Below are 21,551 nucleotides of genomic sequence, written 5' to 3' on the forward strand. Positions count from 1 at the left end.
TGGAGGTCAAGGGGTCATTCAAGTGTCACGGTAAACAGAAGGCAATGTTTTTGAAGTGGTTATGGATGGATTTGCTGCAGTAAAGCAGCTCTGGATGCTGTAAAACCAACACAATCTCACAGCAATCCATAACTTTTTGAATTCTTATTGTAGTATTTAGTATGATTTGCTCCTCCCAATGATGGTTGAGTTTAGGGGCGGGGTTTGGTGCCACGCCTCTTTTTTAAAATCACACATTTTCATATGACTGAACTTGAATTAGCCACTTAACTGACAAAATGTAAAATAGTTTCCTTGTGAGATCGGGCTGGTAAAACAGAAGGTTCAGTGACAGGGGTCAAAGGGGTATTTGGTGACACCGCCGTGCAGCTCAACAGTGGCCTCGGACCAAGCGATGATGTCACCGGTCATGTGACCGCCGCAGGAGGCCAGACTATAGACGTCATGAGGAGTGAGGACCTGAGACCACATCTGCACATCCGAGATTTCACCTACGAATGCCTGCGTCGCGTCGAAACGCCCACCCAGAGTGTCCTGCAGGAGGTAACACAGAGCAGATCCAAGAGAGTTTAATCATAATATAGACTTTACAATAAGGTTCATTAGTTAATGTTAATTAATGCATTTACTAACATGAACAAACAATGAACAATACATTTTCTTCTGTATTTGTTCATGTTAGTTAACGTTAGTTGATGAAAATACAGTAGTTCATTGTGAGTTTGTTAACTCATAGTGCATTAACTAATGTTAACAAGAACAGACTTGAATGTTAATAATGCATTAGTAAATGTTCAATTATGATTAATAAATGCTGTACAAGTGTTGTTCATGATTAGTTCATGTTAGTCAATGCATTAACTAATGAACCTTATTGTAAAGTGTTATCGTATTTTCTATGGGAACTGCTGCACATACTTAAATATACACTACCTGACATATGTCTTGTCGCCTATCCACGTTTTAGGAGCAACAAATAATAACTTGACTTCTAGTTGATCATTTGGTATCAGAAGGGGCTTATATGAAAGGAAAAGGCCTCTAGATTACACTTATTTTACCAAAATAAAATATGATCATGCTTTGATTATTAATTGTTTAATTAGAACAGTAAGATCTGACTTTTCTTAGACAAAAGTCTTGTCACTTAACAAAAATAATGTCCAGTAAAGAATGTAAAGTCATGGTGAAAAGAATGAATATTGTGTCTGACTCCATCATGAGCTTGGAGGTCTGCATCCATACATCTCTGCAATGACTCAAATCACTTATTAGTAAATTCATCTGGAATTTCAGAGAAAGCGTTCTTACAGGACTCCCAGAGTTCATCAAGATTCTTTGGATTCATTTTCAATACCTCCTCCTTCATCTTACTCCAGACATGCTCAATAATGTTCATGTATGGTGACTGGGCTGGCCAATCCTGAAGCAGCTTGACCTTCTTTGCTTTCAGGAGCTTTGATGTGGAGGCTGAAGTATGAGTAGGAGCGCTATCCTGCTGGAGAATTTGCCCTCTCCTGTGGTTTGTAATGTAACGGGCAGCACAAATGTCTTGATACCTCAGGCTGTTGATGTTGCCATCCACTCTGCAGATCTCTCACACACCCCCATACTGAATGTAACCTCAAACCATGATTTTTCCTTCACCAAACTTGACTGATTTCTGTGAGAATCTTGAGTCCATGCGGTTTTCAATATTTCTTCAGCAGTATTTGTGATGATTGGGATGCAGTTCAACAGATGATTCATCGTAAAAATCTACCTTCTGACATTTTTCTCAATTGATCAACTAGAAGTAAAGTTATTATTTGCTGCTCTTACAATTGTGATCGAGGACTTTTGTCAGGTAGTGTACAACTATGGTAAAAAATGTAACACCACTATCTCAGAATTGGTTGAATTTATTAGGTTTAAATAAACTGCTAATATTTGGTTTATTCAAGTTCGAAAACATTTGATATAAAAACAAGTCATTTAGAAAAAGAATTGATGATCACAATAGCAATTGTTTCCATTAGTTGTGATTAAAAATTAATAAATAAATGATTATAAAAATTAAGAATAAAATAATTTAACCAAAAGTTTATTTCTTAAAGGATTGGAATTTTGTTGAACTTAAAATAAACATGTCTACAAATGTGCCACTTTGGTATTTTGTGCAAAAACATGATAAATTATAAATATTTTAGATGAAATGTCATCAGTACTTGACAGAATAAAATATATATTTTAAAATGGTTTTACTCTGAACTCTTAAAGTACACTAAAATGTTATGTTTATACATATTTTTTTAGCAAAGGTTTCAATTAAATTAATAGTATGACATTTTGCCACAATGCAAGTCAAATGTGTGTTTGGTGTTCTGTGTGTCTACCTGCTCTTGTCCCAGTATGAAGACTCCTCCGGGTTTGATGGGATGCCACGGCGAGAGGTTTTCTCCAGATCCTCTCTTCACCCCATCCTGATAGGCTTCCCACAGACCGTCCCGCGTCGACCACGTCACACACACATGGTGCCATTTACCATCACTCAACGACAGGGGTAAAGTGACCGCCTGACAACACACACACAGAGAAAAAGATTAAAACAAATCTCAATTAAACACTCATTTCTTGACACATTTTTCTGTTGTCATAAAGTAAATATATTTACAGTTGAAGTCAGAGTTATTAGCCCCCTTTGATTTTTTTTCTTTTTTCCCAAAACAATTTCCAAAATTGGGCGAGGCAGTGGCGCAGTAGGTAGTGCTGTCGCCTTACAGCAAGAAGGTCGCTGGTTCGAACCTCGGCTCAGTTGGCATTTCTGTGTGGAGCCTTCGTGTGGGTTTCCTCCGGGTGCTCCAGTTTCCCCCACAGTCCAAAGACATGCGGTACAGGTGAATTGGGTTGGCTAAATTGCCGGTAGATTATGAGTGTGTGTGTGAATGTGTGTGTGGATGTTTCCCAGAGATGGGTTGCGGCTGGAAGGGCATCCGCTGCATAAAAACTTGCAGGATAAGTTGGCGGTTCATTCCGCTGTGGCGACACCGGATTAATAAAGGGACTAAGCCGACAAGAAAATGAATGAAATATTTCCCAAATTATGTTTAACAGAGCAAGTAAATTTTTACAGTATGTCTGATAATATTTTTATATATATATATTTTATTTCATTTATTAGAGATAAGTTTTTAAAACTAACTCCGCTAAACTTAAAATTGGGGGAAAAAATAAACGGAGGCCAATAATTCAGGAGAGATAATAATTCTGACATCAACTGTTTATATATACAGTTGTATATACAGCACTTCATGGGACCTTTAACAAAAAGTCTTTGGCAAAAATGAGAATGTATTTTTTAATAAACGGTGCTGAAAAAGTGTCTCGGTTTGATCACATATCCTTCATTTGTCTAGTCAGGAATCTATTTAACAAACAAATCTTCAGTGGTCCAAATGGGATTACACGCAAATCCTTTAAGGTTCAAATAAGATCCGACTAGACAAACAAAATTTGTTTTATCGTATATTGAATTATATTTAGTAGAGCCCTTCAACTGAAGACATTTTAAAGTGTGAGCTTGTAAAATGCTCTTGTTTGCCCTTGTAATCTAAAATTGAAATCTGAAAATGTACTTCCTCAGATTAAGTCTGTCTGACGTATTGGGCGGGGCTAATATACTTAACCACGCCCCCTCCAACTGTCAGTTTTGACAACAAACAGAAATGATGAGCACGAGGTGTCTGCCAGGTTGTAATAACTCTCCTGAAACCCTTTGCCCGATCTTTCTGAATGAAATGCCTACTTTACTACATCCAATCAGCTCGCGATAGAAAAGACAAGCCACGCCCACTGTTTTCTTATTTAATATTCCGTTTCCGTCTAGGAACTGTGTCACAATGTGAACAATAAAATGGTCGCAGCTTCATGCGGACTTTAAATTTCACTTTGGAAAAGGTGTAAGAGCTCTGATATTAGCTCGTCTTTGACTCACTTTGTCGTCCACCAGCAGCTCCATGGGGTTGTTTCCCCACTCGATGAGCACCAGTTCATTTGCCTGACCCGGGACAGAGTAAGAGAAGGGTGTGCCGAGGCCCGGGCCGATGCCAGCCTTCATCCACAGACACAGCGTGAAGGAGAAGATCTCGTGCAGCAGCGTGCGCTTCACACGGCCGTACATGTAGTTGGTTCTCATGGGGAAGCCGATCTGGAAGGCCTCAGTAGATTTAGTCTTCTTTCGGGGACCTGTGAGGTTAGAAGATCATTAATGTCGAAGTTTGCATCAAAGACAAATACAAGATAATATGTGTTGCTTGTTTATAAAGTGCTTCCTGATTTAAGGATTTTTTGATATTTGGACTAGAAACAAGACAGAAACTATAGCATTTATTGCAGTCTCCAGTCCTGGGGTCTGATTTATTCATACTGGCTCTTTGTTAAGATTGCCTTAAAGAAGGGATGTCAAACTCAATTACTGGAGGGCCGCAGCCCTGCAGAGTTTAGTTCCAACCCTGCTTCAACACACCTATCTGTAGGTATCAAACAAGCCTGAAGCACTCAACTACTTTGATCAGGTGTGTTTGATTAGGACTGGAACTGTGCAGAGCTGCGGCCCTCCAGGAACGAGGAGTTTGACACCTGTGCCCTAAAAGGACAGTTCACCAAAGAAAAAAAATCCTCACCATTTCCACACAGTCATGTGATTCTAAACTTTGATATAATTCACATAATTTGACATCATTTTTGGGGTGAACTGGCTCTTTATCCAGTTGTTCAAATAGGATTTTGTTTTATTATACTATTTGAGGAAAACTAAAGAAAATCTTATATACACCTTATGTTACTTACATTAAATCTCTTCATATTTTTTGGAACATATATAAATCATGGACTAATACACGAATACATTGATTGTGTTCATTAAAAAAAAGGTTTTGACTAGCAACTGATTAACCAATCTTTTTCTCGTTATGTGATATGTTATACGAACTAAAGTTCTTCTTTTATTATGGGGTCATGTACTGGAACATTTTGTTCAAAGTTCTGCCCTAGTAGCAAAGAATTCTGGTCCAGATTTGGCAAAAAGCTGGCACAGCAGGCATTCATCCGGCACTGGCATACAGCATGTGGGCCAAACATGGCCCGGGTTTGGCAGAGGTGGCACCGTCTTTAAGGCGACACACAAGATTTGGGCCAGATGAAAAACGTAGTATTTGGCCCAGATTTAAAAATTTGATAAGTGGGCCATGTGAGTTTGGCCAGTCTTGACCCACATTTAAAATACACTAAAATAATTTTTGAGTAAAGAAAAAAAAAATCTACCAATCAGGTCACTTTGAGAAAAAGCGTGCCCATAGTGTGCCTAAAGAGCATCACTCCATGGGTTTATCAATTTCATTGCAACCGTGACACACCAACCCATCTGGCCCAGTTCAGGCCCAGTTATGAGTTATTAACTTGGCTGAGACTTGGCCCAGATATAGTCCGTGTTTGGCCCTTGTCTGGAAGCCAGATTTGGTCCAGTCATGTACCGTAATTCACTGCGGCATGTGGGCCAAGCAAAACCTGATTGTGTGGGCCAGAGCTGGGCCAGAGAAATTTTGCTATGTGGGTGCTGACAAGGGAAATTGGCTGCAAGATATTGCAAGAGGGGGGGGCTTGGTCCAGACTTCCTCTCTACCAAAAAAAGATGTGCAGGGTCACAAGAAGGGTATGGTTGTCACGAGTTGTGAAATATGTAAAAGGTGCAATTAACTACACAAATCTTCTGTGCAGAAAGAGAATGGTGAAGGAGGAAATACCAAATATGCAGAGGAGCAGCCCGGAACTCACCCTCTTTACTCCTTCTGTCTATAAAACTGGGTTTCTAGACACCGGGCAGGGCAGAGCACCTGACGTTAGTCCCGGTTAGCATTGTATAACGGCTAGACTATCTTGGTGTATGCCCAGAGCTCTGAACATCGAATTATTCATTTGTATTCAATAAATTACTAATCTTTTAAGCATTGAACAATTTCTCCTGAGTTTGAATTGAACACGCATGGAATAGAGGACAATATTCCAACAATACCCTCTTTACAGCTTAGACCAAGGGTGGCCAAACTTTCTACACACAGGAAAACATCCGTGCGTGGATGTTTTAGAGAAATGGGTTGTGGCAGGTAGGCTGTGTAAAAGCTTGCTGGATAAGTTGGCGGTTCATTCCGCTGTGGCGACCCCGGGTCAATAAAGAGACTAAGCCAATAAGAAAATGAATGATTGAATGAATGTTCGCAAGAATGTGGTGGGCCAGTGATTCCCTACCAGAGACTGCTCTATGGTTTTAAAACCCTTTTCAAAACTGTATCGTTTAGACCAGGATCATTTTTTTTATATTAAATAGTGTAGTTCACATGTGGATGTCTGATAACTAGCAAGCGCTTCCGCTGAGCCAGCTGTGGTAGCTTGGCAACAGAGCCGCGACGTCAGTACACACAATCTGTCAGCACAGTTCCGTGCGGAGAATTCCAGGCCGAAAATGGTTCGTAATTGTGATGCGCCGTTCCAGGCTCAGTGGAGAAACAATCGTAACCATACCGAAGTGTTCTTAGAACGATTTGGCACGATAGTGGAAAAGCAGGCAGCTGCAGTATATACTGTTTAAGAATCAATTTAAATTAGGTAACAAATAAATAAATAATAAGCTGCATTATTTTCCGCTCTCCCATGGTAGGTACCCACTGCTCTGAATATCACCGGCCCTCCATTACAGAGTTTGGGTACCCCTGGATAAAATAATACCAGTATCATTTTCAAAAACTTTTAAACACACTTTTATTCAACAAGTTTTTAGATTAAGTCCCCAAACTGCATAAAAGGTTTTCTGTTTGCAGTTGACAGCGATGTTGTGTGAAATCTCCCACTAAAAAGCAGTTAATGAACTGGTCTGACTGGCCAAGCTCGCATGATCCACCAGCAGTTTCATCTATTTTCATTATCTTGTTATCTACTCTTTTATCACACTCTTACCCTCAGTAAGCCTGTGCTGCAGCTGATTGAGAACCGCGTCCAGTTTGCTGTGAGCTCCAGTCTGCGACTCTCTGTGTCCCTGTGGGTTATACAACAACCTCTCGAAGCCATGCTCAGAAACCTCATTGTCGTGGTGACCATTGTCGTGGTGATCATCATCATGATCCCCGTTGTCGTGGTGACCAGCGTCATGGTCGTCGTTGTCATGGTGACCATCATCATGGTCGTCATCGTGGTGACCGTCCTCATGGCGATCACTGTGATGGCTGTCGTCGTGAGGATTGCCGTGGTCTCTTTCGTCATGGCCATCCTCGTGATGCCCATGATCATGATCATCGTCATCATGGTGACCGTCATCATGCTCGGTGTGGTCAGTGTGAGATGCACCGGTCAGCGGAGACGAATGATGCTGCATCTGTTGCTCCAGAGCGCTGATCTTCCTCTGCAGGAGATCCTTCAGAGAACTGGAGTAGCTGGCCGACGTGTTTCTCGTCTGCAAACACAATCACAGGGACGTTAGTTATCGTCATGGGACGATAACTACTGTAGTTTCAAGATTTACCGCGGTTTAAAACTCATAACTCTGTTATGCTGTGATCACATCAGACGCAGAATGCGCAGATAAATCGCTCTATTCATGTGTAAATAGTAGGGGTTTCAAAATTAATTGTTTCTTCAGTGCACCGCGATGCAGACGCGGACAATTCGTTATCGGTTCAGTAATAATCCTAACCGGTTATTACTGACGTCATTTATCTCCTACGCGCTCTGTCTCGAGGGAGGCGAGCGCGGGTATTTATAACACTCAGGCAACTCAGGGCCGGCCCAAGGCATTGGCACCATAGGCAAATGCTAAGGGAGCTGTACATCCAGGGGGATGCCAGAAATGAGCGCGCTTCAGTTGGTTTTGTTTCCGATATTTCTGACACACATTCAGTTATAGACAGACGGCATTAACTCAAAAAACTCTTAACCTAAAAATATCTAAAGTGTGTTTCCTACAAAAAGACAAAGCTGGTTATGTTTCACAGCTGTCTTTTTCTTTTTTTTCGCTCGACATTACTAGCTCTGCTCCGTTTAAGCCCTCGCAACATGCGTTTAGCCGGGAGAGCTCGCGCTGAGAGGAGCTCTCACTAAGGGACCGTCGGAAAAGTGCTTCTTTTTTTGTTTTATTTTTTTTTGTTGTTTTTCTGCTCAGCTCAGCTCTAGCTCTCCCTGTTGCGAGAGCTTAAGTGTGTGTGTGTGTGTGTGTGTGTGTGTGTGTGTGTGTGTGTGTGTGTGTGTGTGTGTGTTGCTGTCTATGTTTGTGTATGTGTTTGAATGAGAGACAGTGTGGTGCTGTGTGTCTGTGTGTTTATACAGACAGCATGTTATAGCCTCCCCCCTAAAATATAATACTGTATAGGGAAAGCATCGTCAATGCAACGTGATGCACCGAGATATCGAATTGAACCGAATCGAAGGCATGATAATCGTTACCGAACCGAACCATGAGACTGGTATAGGTTCACACCTCTAGTAAATAGCCATGTAAACATTTTGACTTTACACGCTTCATTCGCGTGTCAAATCCGCTTCATTCACGCATCAAATTCACTTAACAGCAGACGCTGATTAGCGTCATGGGCAAGGCTTCTGCGGGCAGTTTGGGTTAAAGATCTGAACTTTCCATCACTACTGTGTATCTAACCCCAGAAGCAGCCTTGCACACATACTGTATTTGGGGTAGATGATAGTGGTGGATAGTGTTCTTGTGTCAGAAAAATAGCCCATCTTTGGTTGAGTTTTTATTACACAGTATTTATTCTGATGATTTTGAATCTTGCACCTAACAAATATCCTAATTTTCCCCAAAAAAAAAAAAACTAAAACTCGCACTGAAACAAATAAAAACTAAACTAAAAGTAAGCAATTTCAAAATATAGAAACTAATAGAAACTAGCAAATCTGCCTCTAAACACTAATTAAAACTAACTGAACTTGAAAACAAAAAGTCAAAACGAAATAAAAACTAAAACAAATGAAAAGTCCAAAACTATTTTAATCTTGCCCTAAGGTTGTGTACCTGCAGGTTCTCCAGGCGCTCCTTCAGTGTCTCCAGCATCCTGCTCATCTGCTCCGGTGTAGAGGACAGTAAAGGAATCTCCCCTGTCACATGCTTCTCGCTCACTGCTGCCTTCCCACGATGATGCGCTGCATCCCCGTAGTGGCCGAGCTCCAGCCCGTGGCCACCATGATGAGCGTCGGGTGGCGGTGCCCACGCTAGGTGCCCAGGCTCCGGTGCAGTGGGGTAAGCATGATGTGCATGGTGTGCCAGGTGTGTCGGTGTGCGATGCGGATGGTCATCATGGTTGCCCACCCCGCGATTAAAGCCCTCGCATAGATTCAGTTTAGCAGTGAGCTCTCGGATGGTCTCCCTCTGGTCCAGGATGGTTTCTTTCTGCTGGACTAAACTCTCCCGCAGATGCAGGATTGTGGTTTTGGCTTCTTCTGAAATTCCCCACCAGCTGTTGCTGCCACCGCTGCTCGGCCCGCTGTGGTGACCCGCACTGGGGCCGCCCGCTGACGGGAAGCACCCAGGATCTGCATCTGCAGGTATTGGTGTGCAAATGAAGCGAGGATGAGGGTTATAATCCGAACCTGGGATCCCAGTTCCGCTGCATGCCGAAAAAAAGCAGACGAGGAAGAAGAGCGCCGTCTTCCTCAGGGATATTGGAGACCTCATATCTGTTGGATGCATGAATATACTAGGATCACACTTTACAATATGGTTTCATTAGTTAATATATTTACTAACTTGAACCAACATATGTAGAGCATGTAGAGTTCCTGGAGATCTACCTTCGTGCAGATTTCAGTTGCAACCCATAGCAAACACACCTGCCTGTAATTATCAAGTGCTGTTCAAGTCCTATTTAATTGGTTCATGTGTATTTGATCAGGGTTGGAGGTAAACTCTGTAGGAAGGTAGATCTCCAGGAACAGGGTTGAGCACCCCTGGTGTAGAGAATTTATTAACCGTATCGTAGTTTAACATTTACTAATGCATTATTAAAATTCATGCAAGTTAGAGATAAAGTACATCCAGGAGGTTGTTATTGCAGAATAACATACATTTTCTGAGTATGCCTCACACAGGTGAGTGGGCTTAACAAACCACTTGTAGAAACATTCTTCTCCGTACCTGCCAACATTTGTCTCTGAAAGACGGGGGCGAGGGGGGTTTGGGTCGGTCTCGGGGGCAGTACTGTGCGGAGACTTTACATAGGGCATGTGCTTAAAAATAACGTTAACGAACTGAAGAGAAGGGGGTGAGCGAGTGGGGGGTGGGGGTGGTCAGTTGAGGTGTTTGATGAGTATCTGTACTGTGCACCAGTCGGATACTATACCAAAGTTGCCGATCCGGGGGTTGTTTTATACTGTACCAAAAAGCTGAGGTCCGGGAGGATTACGGGAGAAACAACAAAACAAGAGGGTGGCGGGAGATGGGTCTGAAATACTGGAGACTCCTGGAAATATGGGAATGTTGGCAGGTATGTTTTTCTCTCTGTCAAAAAGAAACTCCTTAAGGCTGGTTTATACAGCAAACGAAATGCTGACACAAACGAAAATGCCTGAATAAAGCATTTAGTAACCTACTTATTGTTAATTCGCAAGACGGCAGCAAATAATTAAAAAAGGCGGCGTGAAAGACAAGCATATGAATATGAACCAGTGGCTTCAAGTTCCACATGATAAGGGGGCCCCGCTGTCGCCCCCCCTCCCCCCTTTATTTTGTGATCGCTTCAACCCTCCCCCGTCTTCAGTTTGTGATCGCTACATCTCCCCCACCCCCCACATTCCATGGTCTTAAGTTTGTGATCACTCCACCACCCTCCCCCTTGCTCTTCAGTTTATGGTCACCCCCCCTTCCTTCAGTTTGTGATCTCTTTGCCCCCCCTTCAACCATTCCAAAACAACCCCCCCTCGGCTCTTCATCAGAGGGCCACGTCAACAATCCCCTGCATTTTGCGCTACGCCACTAGATGTAAGGATATGGATTTAAATGTATTAACTTACAATCCAGGTGATTTTAAGTTCTTGGATGAGCCTGCGTTATTTAGCGGTTGTTATCTAGGAATAACATATCTTGGAATTGTCACCACCAACCAATCAGAATCGAGAATTCCAGACAGCCGTGTTAATAACATTGGTTAATGCACTGTAACCTAACATAAACAAATACTGTAATTAGCGTATTCCCCATTGTTTATGTTAGTAACTACATGAAATACGTTATTGTAAAGTGTTACCGATATGAGATCTCTCTCTCTGCTTCTTGAGTCGCTTTAGAGGATTGCACTCGTCTTGTAAATCCTTTAAAAGTGTGTGCTGCTGCTCAGTGTGAGTTTTCCGGCCTCCTGCTCTTCTCCAAGGTCATCAGCCGCTCACACACACCATGTGTATTTACAAGTAATCCGTCTGATGATCCTCTGCTGTCTCCGAAGAGCAGATCTTCCTGGAGGAGGAGGAAAACACACAAAACTCTTAATGTTCAGAAGATGTTTCTTAACATTTTGAAACGTTTCTTTGCTCTACAGAACTTAACAGACACCCAGAGTGAAATTTGTGTGTGTCTGTAGTTTAGTGTTAAGAGTGTGTACTTAAAGTTACAGTCAGTGTGATTTCATCCAATAGGACATCTGTGTTGATCCTGGAACAACATTCCAATTAGCCAATCAGAATTAAGGGACAAGTTTACAGTTTATGTGAAGTTTAAGCTTACAGTTATAGGGTTATGTACTTCTACATGACTGTTGTCCAACTATTATCCATTCCCCTTAGGTTAGGGTTGGGATTAAGTATGAAGAAAAATTACATTTCAGGATCAATATAGATCAGAACCGCATCGTATTTGACAAAATCAGACCCACCTTAAAGTTACACACCAGACAGAGCCTATAACAACTTTCCCAGTAAAAAGGAAGTACAGATTAGCATACATATAACTCCTTCCCCATCAGCGTTGTTTTTTTTATTTTTTATTTTAAGTTGTCAAGCACTACCAGCAATATTTGATGATTTTCACCTAAATTTGTCGGCCTTCACAAAATGTTCTGTTAGGAATATAAGAACACAGTATATATATTAAACAAAGAACCAAGCCTCTGCTTTCAAACAAAACAGTGCACATTTTATTCTATTTCCATGTTTTATCCCCTCCTGAATGCAGAAAAAACTGAGAGAAATACAGTTTTTCTAAAAGTATTGCATTTTCAACATATATAGTATTGACCTTATTCTTCAATGCGGAAGTGTGCTCGTTTTTGCAATTGTTTTAGAATAGCGGTGTCCAAACTCGGTCCTGGATGGCTGGTGTCCAGCATATTTTAGTTCCAATCCCAATTAAACACACCTTAACCAGCTAATCAAGCTGTTTCTAGGTATACTAAAACATCCAGGCATGTGTGTTGAAGGAAGTTGGAGCTAAACTATGCAGAAAGACGACCCTCCAGGACCGAGTTTGGACACCCCTGTTTTAGAACTTCAGATTCAATTGCCTATAGGAGAAATGACTAGGAATAACAAACGGCAATGGTCAAACTGCTTGCTCAACACACAAGTGTTTGCATGATTATACAGACAAACAACATCAAGCAGCATAACAAGCTTTTTTTAACATTTAAAAAATGAATGGAAGTGAGACCGTAAGTGTCGAGACAAAAAGATCCAAATGGCTGCGCACACTTGTACACAGAATAAGGTGAATATGAAACACATTTCTAACCCCATGTTGATCAATGGGGTGTATCGCTAAAGGAAAGCTGTATAACTCCTAATATTTAGCCGCTATCTTACATTTACTTTATCTGATTGTCTTAATATAGGATAATCACATTTGTGCATGATTTAGCATGTCAAAGCTAGTTAAAACATGTCAGTTTGAGATTAATTACAATTTATTACACCATACTTAATACGCAAATGTTTCCAAGTGCACTTAAGTGGCTTTTCATTTCATTATTGTTATATTACACTTGCATAAATGCTGTTGTTTTAACCCAACGTTGGGTCAAAGATGGACAAACCCAAATATGCTTTTTTTAATTAAATAAAAAATATACTCTAAGAATGCTGGGGTTGTATTAACCTAATGTTGGGTCAAGGATGGACAAACCCATAGTAGTTCTTTTAAATTAATTTAAAATTATACTCTAAAAATTCTGGATTTTATTAACCCAACATTAGGTCTAAGATTTCCAAACCCAAAGTTTATATATATATATATATAATTTAAATTATACGCTACAAATGCTGGGTTGTATTAAGCCAATGTTGGATCAAAGATGGACAAACCCAAAGCAGTTTTGTTTTATTAAATAAAAATTATACTCTAAAAATTCTGGGTTGTATTAACTCTATGTTGGGTCTAAAATGGACAAACCAGTAGTTGTTTAATTAAATTTATTAAATTTAAATTATACTCTAAAAATTGGGGGTTGTCCTAAAGATGTGTCTGGTATAGACAAACCTGACCACTGGGTTATTCATTTAATTAAATTAAACTTATTATTTAATTTGTGTTTGTTTTTGTGTATCCAACATTGGGTTAAATCAACCCAGCATTTTTAGAGTGTACATTTTTAAACCCAATGGATGGCTTTGTCCATATTTGACCCAGCTTTGGGTTAAAACGCCCCAACAGTATTTAGAGTGTATGATACAACAACACTTTTTACAGTAACCACTGTTTTCACCAAGATTTGAACAATACATTACAGATAGTATACAAATGCTGGGTTGTTGTAACCAAAATTGGGTCAAAGATGAACAAAGTTTTCAATATCTTTTTCTTTTATTAAATTAAAAAGTATTCTCTTAAAATGCTTGGTTGTATTAACCTAATGTCGGGTCAATTATGCCAAGTTTTTATTATTAAATTACATTTATATTATTTAGCCTAACTGTTGGATTAGTCCCTTATTTATCCAACATTGAGTCTATTCAACCTAGCATTTTTACAGTGTACATTTTTAAACCAGACAGTTGGCTTTGTCCATATTTGACCCAGCATCGGGTTAAAACAGAAACTACATGATATGACAACATCCCTTTACCACAGATTTAACCAAGTTTTAACCTCAATACAATACGCACCACAAAGCTGTTGTAACCCAACACTGGATTAAATATGGGCAAACCCAACCATTCATTCATTCATTCATTCATTCATTCATTCATTCATTTTCTTGTTGGCTTAGTCCCTTTATTATTCCGGGGTCGCCACAGCGGAATGAACCGCCAACTTATCCAGCAAGTTTTTACGCAGCGGATGCCCTTCCAGCTGCAACCCATCTCTGGGAAATATCCACACACACACTCATACACTACGGACAGTTTAGCCTACCCAATTTACCTGTACCTAGTGGTGGGCAAAGCGAGGTTTCGTGAAACACTGAAACAGTCGAAGCAAATGTGTCGAAGCTTCAAAACGTTTCGAAACTCCACTCTACAGTGACACCTAATGGTCATTTTTTATGTATTGCACTGAAACAGCTTCAGCAAAGAACAGTTAAACAAATTGAGGCATTAAACCCCACTTTGCATGCTTGATCCTTCAAGTAATATAGTACAGTGATTTAGGTGTCAGACTACCATGCGGGGATAGTAGGTTCGAAGCCAACATGATTCAGTTGTTTTGAAATGCTTTAATACCAGTTAGTAATGCTTTGCTCTTGTATCGTCTTGTTTCAACATTGGTCTGATATCCGAATAAACAATTTGTGAATAAATATGTCTTGTTTTGGTCTTAAAACAGGGTTGTTGCTAGATCAGAAACGGTGGCCTGAAGTTATCAAGAATTATTTATATTATTCATTAAATTTCCCATTTATTGTATTTTATTAATGTCCACCCAAACCCTAAACTCAACCATACTGTAAAAATATTTATTATTGTTTTACAGTGTTACAAAAATGATGCTAAATTGATGGCGTAACTGCAGCTGTATCCTATTTAGGCTACACAAAACAGAAACATGATTAAAATACATAAACCATATTTGTACAAGTCAGGATTCGAACCGAAAACGTCATGCAAAGCATAGAAACAGCATGCACACGCGCAGTCCTCTAGGCCATAAGAGACCTTTTCTTGACCTTGGCAGCCAAATGCAGAACCGCCAAGTCTCGAAACAATTCTAAGTTGATCGATGCTTTGAATCGCTTTAGTCACATGACTAGGTGTTTCGAAACACTAGTCACGTGACTTGGGTGCTTCAGATCATGCTTCAGTGCAGTGTTTCGAAACACTTGCGCTTCGGGATCTCGACACTGTGTCGAAACGTCAGTTTCGAGTCAGCCATCCCTACCTGTACCGCATGTCTTTGGACTGTGGGGGAAACCAGTGCACCCGGAGGAAACCCACACCCCGCAGGGAGAACATGCAAACTCCACACAGAAACGCCAACTGAGCCGAGGCTCGAACCAGCGACCTTCTTGCTGAGAGGCGACAGCACTACCTACTGCGCCACTGCTTCGCTCCAAACCCAACCAATGGGTTAAAAAGCATAATCTAAATTTAATAAAAAGAGTTAACCCAGTGTTGAGTTTGTCCATGTGACCCAACTTAGCTTAAAACAACTCAGCATTTTGGTTTTTAGCGTATACCAGCACATGTCAACCATTGCACGACATTGTCGACAGCAAGAACTCGTATCATCTCTAAAATCCTTATCAGGACGGTTTCTCAGTTTAAGACAAATAAAGACCCTTTGCTTTGATTAGCTCGAGTGGATAAATGAACACTGAAGTGGAAGTGTGTACGTCAGAGTCTCTCTAATAAGGATAAATCGAGAAAAGAGTCGTCATCCCGGGTCTACAGAGGATTAGTGTGTGTTTGAGAGACATGTATTCAGGTCTGCACTGTATCTTACACTTGCTGAACTTTGCGCATTAATTGGATTAATTAAGTGCTTGGACGGATGGACGACCGCTGGCAGGACGAAGTGGACTGTCCAGAGCGTGAAGAACAGAGTGTGTTTTGAGTTTGAGAAGACGTGAGCGTCACTAATGAATGAATCTCAGTGCAGGAAGTCATGCCAAATGAAAACTAGCAATGCTTTAATATTTCCGACTCCAGCTGAGATGACATGGCAAGCAGGGTTTGAGTTAATTAAGACTTTATTATAATTCAGTGACACTACTGATCCTCTTTTTATTTTTCAATACACTCAAAGAAATGTTGGGTTTTCATATCTCATCGAATCCAACTTTTGGATTTGGATGAAATATAGATGAATCCAACGCTTTAAAAATTGCAGGGTTCCACACAATTCCTTCATGATGTCCCAGCATAAATTAAGTTAATGTTTTTTTTACAAACTAGGTGGATTGAAGATAAAATAATTGAGATGGCCAAAATAAAAACATAGGAATTGTGTTGTTTCAGCTCATTGTACATAGGTAAAAATATTTGGTTATTTTTTAAATAAAATTATAATTACATTTTTATAACTCAGTAGCTGTTTGTCCATATTTGACCCAACATTGGGTTACAAACATATAAAGTAATGTTCAAAATGTTCAAATTATACTGGTATCAATGTTTTAAATTATAGAATCTGAGGTTGTATTTATTATTTATTTTTATGTGTGTGTTATTAAATACTTTTTGCCTGATTTTATAAACGGACATCTGTTGAAATGTAATGCAACATGTGGATCAATTGAAACAAAATATCAATACATACAGGAAATAACTAACCCCAATAAAAGCTCGAACTGACTTTGATGGAGATTTGATAATTATCTTTTCCAATATTTTAGGTTTTATCTGTATTTTTAAATATGCATTGCAATACATTTAATGCATAGCTCATATATATATATATATATATATATATATATATATATATATATATATATATATATATATATATATATATATACACCTCTTATATGGAGAATGGCATTCGTGGTTCTGTGGGCCTCATATCAAATCTGAGCTTTATTTTGTATTCTCGATTGGATTCAAGTCAGGTGATTGGCTGGGACATTCTACAGCTTGATTTCCTTTTTCTGAAAGCATTTGAAAGTTTCTTTGGCTGAGTTTTGGATCATTGTCTTGCTGAAATGTCCAACCTGGTTTCATCTTCATCCTCTTGCTAATGTAGATGTTGGACTGAAGCAGTAAATATTCATTTAGAATGAGGAAGAGCGTTGCTAAAGAACTACTGAGAGATTTCAGCTGCTGTCTTGGCTTTCACTGCCTTTCTACATCTCCTTTTCTTCATGTGTTCAATACTTTATTCCTGCGTCATTTCATTTTATTACACAGAACTTCATTTGTAAACTAATTAGATTTGTTTTCTTTGCATATATGGATTTAGTTGGTTGTTATCAACATCTGGTGAAAATTTCAAGTCAACAGCACCTTTAGAAATAAGTTTTCTGAGAAGAATGGTGATGTGTTCAATACTTATTTCTCCCACTGTTTATTGATAATTTACAGAAACTATGATTTTCTTAAAAAAAAAACGTGATATTAAACTATATCCATATTTGTTACTATATAGTTCAAAAGATCAAAATAATTAAAAAACATTAATAAAAACAGAGCTACACGGTGGCATTGTGGGTAGCGCTATCGCCTCAAAGCAAAAAGGTCTCTGGTTCGAGCCTCGGCTGGGTCAGTTGGCATTTCTGTGTGGAGTTTGCATGTTCTCCTCGTTTTTTGCCATGGGTTTCCTCTGGGTGCTCTAACTTCCCCCACAGTCTAAAGACATGCGGTACAGGTGAATTGGGTAGGCTAGATTGTGTGTGAATAAGTGTGTATGGATATTTTGCAGTGATGGGTTGCAGCTGGAAGGGCATCCTTATCCAGCTGCGTAAAACATATGCTGGACAAGTTGGTGGTTCATTCTGCTGTGGCAACCCCAGATTAATACAGGGACTAAGCCAGAAAGAAAATGAATGAATGAACAATCATATTTCAGTGATAATAATATGCGTAGTTTCCCAGAGATGGGTTGCAGCGGGAAGGGCATCGGCTGCGTTAAAATGTGCTGGATAAGTTGGTGGTTCATTCCGCTGTGGCGACCCCAGATTAATAAAGGGACTAAGCTGACAAGAAAATGAATGAATGAATAAATATGCGTTGCCTATATTGTTAGTTTAACTGCTTTTATAACTCTTAATTGTGAGTCGCTCAGAATAAAAGTGTCTGATTCAATGTGATGTAAATGTAACACAACTAAATTTTATGTTTCTTTATGTTTTCTTGTCGACTCACTCACTGTAAAAGTGGCCAGTCCCCTCCTCCTATTGTAAATTCTGTCCAATCAGAGACCATCATAACGGTTTTATGGCTACTAACAGTGACACACTCTCTCTGACTGGAAGCTCTTTTGTGTGTGTCTGTGTGTGTCCTGTGGTTTAGCTGCTGTGGGTTTTATTGTGAGGTTTTACGAGCAGTTGTGAGTCAGTGGAGTCAGAGTGTTTGTCACCAACGGTTTGTGCAGATTTCAGCTGTCAGAAAAAAACTTCAAGTGCCTTTAAGGGGGCTTTCACATCTGTGGTTCAGTTCTTTTGGTCCAGACCAAAGGCAACAAATGATACATTGTAGCTTTTTTCTGTAGATTTTGGTTCTTTTCACACCACACTGATTACTTTAGTCCGAACCAGTTGAAAAGACCCAAACTGCAGTCATGTGACAAAATCCACATCACTCATTGGCCAGATGATATTCAACGTATTTCCTGAACTGCTTTTAGATTAGTCAGAATTAACATGCGGGAAAACGCCAATGGAACTCCCGCAAGTAACGTGGAACGACTGCGCTGGCTGATTGTATCCCTGCTCTTAGTATACTATATAGTGTGCATACATCACTTTAGGGTGAAGCAGTGGCGCAGTAGGTAGTGCTGTTGCCTCACAACAAGAAGGTCGTTGGTTCGAGCCTCAGCTGGGTACAGACAGAAAACTACACACACACACACACACACACACATATATGTGTGTGTGTGTGTGTATCTATGTGTGTGCGTAAGATCATGCAAGTGATGGCTTTAGAAAGCGAGACAGATGGCAGCACAGAAGCCTTTTCCGTCTCTCTCTCTCTCTCAATCCTCACTTCATCACCGTTTATCTTCCTGTCTAAATCCACTCGATTAGCCTGATTGCGGAGTTCCACTGAAGGCACAAGTTAGTCAGACACACACGATGCAGATCAATACACCTTCTGAGAAATACACACATACAACCATCTCCAAAAGTATTTACAAATGCCAAATATTTCATCTTTCATATCACTGCAGTGTAATTAGATGTGTTGCTTTTGAAATTGAGAGCATTTATGAAGCTACAATGTTTTTGCTGCTTTTTTAAACTACTTATTTAAAATGAGCGGAAACAACTCAATTCTTAAGATTTTTTTTACAGTGTACATTTCATTTAGTAACAATATTCTGATAATTTTACAGCAACTTAAAGAGGCTACACTGTTACAGTTTCCTTATTTTGTGATTCATAAGTGTTTTATGTTTATTCACGGTTGTGAATTGCATTATGAGAGCTTGATCTCTGCTCTGTCGACTTTTAATGCTGAAACTTTTAATGCTGAAACAAAGTGACTTTTATAGACATTTTAGTAGTCTGAAATAATGTATAAGAAGTAACATATAGAGAAATAAGTGTGTAAAATAACAGAAAATGTGCGGTCAGTTTATTTCAAGGTGTTTGTAGCGTAATATACAACACCAACCTAGACAATATATCACTTTAAACTGTTTAAAAGGATAATAAAAGTCACTTTTTTTGCTTTTCTTAAGGTTAAAAGTTGTTGGAAGAAACATTATTATCGAGCTCAGTCTAGGAGTTTTAAATTCAAGTTTATGTTTGTCATTTATGTTCAACAAAAGAAAAAAAACAGTAACACTTTAGTTTCACAATTCACACTATTAACCACACTCTCAGAAATAAAGGTACAGGAGCTGTCACTGGGGCAGTACCTTTTCAAAAGGTACATATTTGTACCTTAAGGGCCTGTAATGGTACCTCAAAGGTACTATATAAGTACATTTGGGTATAATATGCACCTTTGAGGTACCATTGTGGACTCCTTGGATACAAATATGTAGCTTTTGAAAAGGTACTGCCCCAGTGACAGCTCCTGTACACTCTCAGAAATAAAAGTATGCAAGCTGTCACTGGGGTGGTGCCTTTTCAAAAGATCCAATTTTGTACCTAAAAGGTCCATATTAATACCTCAAGGGTACATATTAGTACCTAAAAAGCACAAAAGTGTTCTTCTTAAAAATTTTGGGTACTAATATATACTTTTGAGGTACCAATATGGACACTTTAAGCACAAATGTGTACCTTTTGAAAAGGTACCACCCCAGTGACAACCTTTATTTCTGAAAGTGTACCTTTATTTCTGAGAGTGTACTAACTTAGTACCTGCCCATTATTAAGATAATAACTGTTCATTAGTAGTTATAAAGTATGACCTTATTCTTCATTCCTATATATACCCAAAACCTAAACCCAACTTCTACCATACTATTAATTATCAGCTAATTAGTGGATTATTAAGCTATGATTGTTAGTTAATGGTTTGTTAACGTCGTGAATTATGACTTAAACTGAAGTGCTACCAAAAAAGGAATTCATTTGGAATCACCTGAGGGTGAGTAAATTCATAATTTTGGGTAATCTATCACTTTAAGACTTCGACTGTAAGTGATGGCTCAAGAGCGCAGTTAATAAAGCCAAGAGCTGAAGAGATTTAACATACAAACACACTCAAACAATGACTTTTGCTGCTTGTTCAAGCTAACTTAATTCTTACTTGTCAACTTTGCATTAAATGTAATTGCATTTGTAAGTTAACTTAATCGATTTGTGTTGGAACAACATGAAGGATTTGTGTGGAACTCAAGCTTTTTTTTACTGTGCACACGTTGATCAAATGATTCCCTAAAAATACAAAAGTCTCAAAGAAATCACTGACCAAGAAATCAAAGACCAATATGGATCCTCTTAATCATGAAATACGATCATAAACAGACACATGTCCATCAGGGTCCATCACTCGAGATAATCTCCATCTCACAATGGACAAATACTGTGGTAAAATACTACAATGTGGATTTACCTGAACATTATTCAAGCAGCCAGAGATCTACAGTAGAAATCTACAAAGCTTTAGCTCTCAATCTGTATATAATTTCAACATACCTGTGGATCCTGTAGGTCTGCGTGTTTATCCTGAAGTACTCGTCAAACTCAGTCACCAAACAGCTTGAAGAGAGTTAATCCAGAGTTTAACACCCGCCTCTCTCCTCCTCCTCCTGACGCCCGGATGATTAATTCTGTCGCATAATCAACCTGAAGGCCATCAGACATGCAATTATTAGCTCTCTTGTGATTCTTTTTACAAATATTTCCCAAGTGTTGTTTAACAGATTAAGGAGGATTTTCATAATACTTTCTATTATGTTATTTCTTCAGGAGAAAGTCTTATTTCTTTCAGTTTTCTTTCTTTTTTTTCTGATCATGCACTACTGTGTGCTGTAAAAGTGG

The 21,551-nt window shown here is 39.4% G+C and overlaps 1 protein-coding gene across 2 annotated transcripts; it reads right to left on the minus strand.

The window, feature by feature from the left end:
- Nucleotides 1–229: 229 nt before the first annotated feature.
- si:dkey-283b15.2 lies at nucleotides 230–21,256 on the minus strand. 2 transcript variants are annotated; one of them, XM_087286522.1, is made up of 7 exons: nucleotides 21,207–21,256; nucleotides 11,280–11,485; nucleotides 9,053–9,714; nucleotides 6,988–7,480; nucleotides 3,974–4,224; nucleotides 2,376–2,555; nucleotides 230–534 (listed from the first exon to the last, which is right to left on the minus strand). In XM_087286522.1, exons 3-7 carry the CDS (start codon nucleotides 9,710–9,712, stop codon nucleotides 325–327), a joined length of 1,794 nt encoding a protein of 597 aa, XP_087142648.1. In that variant the 5' UTR covers nucleotides 9,713–9,714; nucleotides 11,280–11,485; nucleotides 21,207–21,256; the 3' UTR covers nucleotides 230–324. The 2 variants fall into 2 exon arrangements, with proteins under 2 accessions (XP_087142648.1, XP_087142647.1); XM_087286521.1 differs by lacking the exons at nucleotides 11,280–11,485; nucleotides 21,207–21,256 and having other exon boundaries at nucleotides 9,053–9,742.
- Between the last annotated feature and the right edge of the window lie 295 nt (nucleotides 21,257–21,551).

This window comes from Danio rerio, chromosome 16 (assembly GCF_052040795.2).
Source record: "Danio rerio strain M-AB ecotype USA chromosome 16, GRCz13ab, whole genome shotgun sequence".
In the NCBI taxonomy this organism is placed as follows: domain Eukaryota; kingdom Metazoa; phylum Chordata; class Actinopteri; order Cypriniformes; family Danionidae; genus Danio; species Danio rerio.

Coding starts and splice junctions, on each gene's coding strand:
- si:dkey-283b15.2 (XM_087286521.1), bottom strand. CDS start 9,727: ATGCATCCAACAGATATGAGGTCTCCAATATCCCTGAGGAAGACGGCG. Junction 4,225..6,987: donor GCAGCACAGGCTTACTGAGG/GTAAGAGTGTGA, acceptor CTAACCTCACAG/GTCCCCGAAAGAAGACTAAA. Junction 535..2,375: donor TCATACTGGGACAAGAGCAG/GTAGACACACAG, acceptor TACCTCCTGCAG/GACACTCTGGGTGGGCGTTT.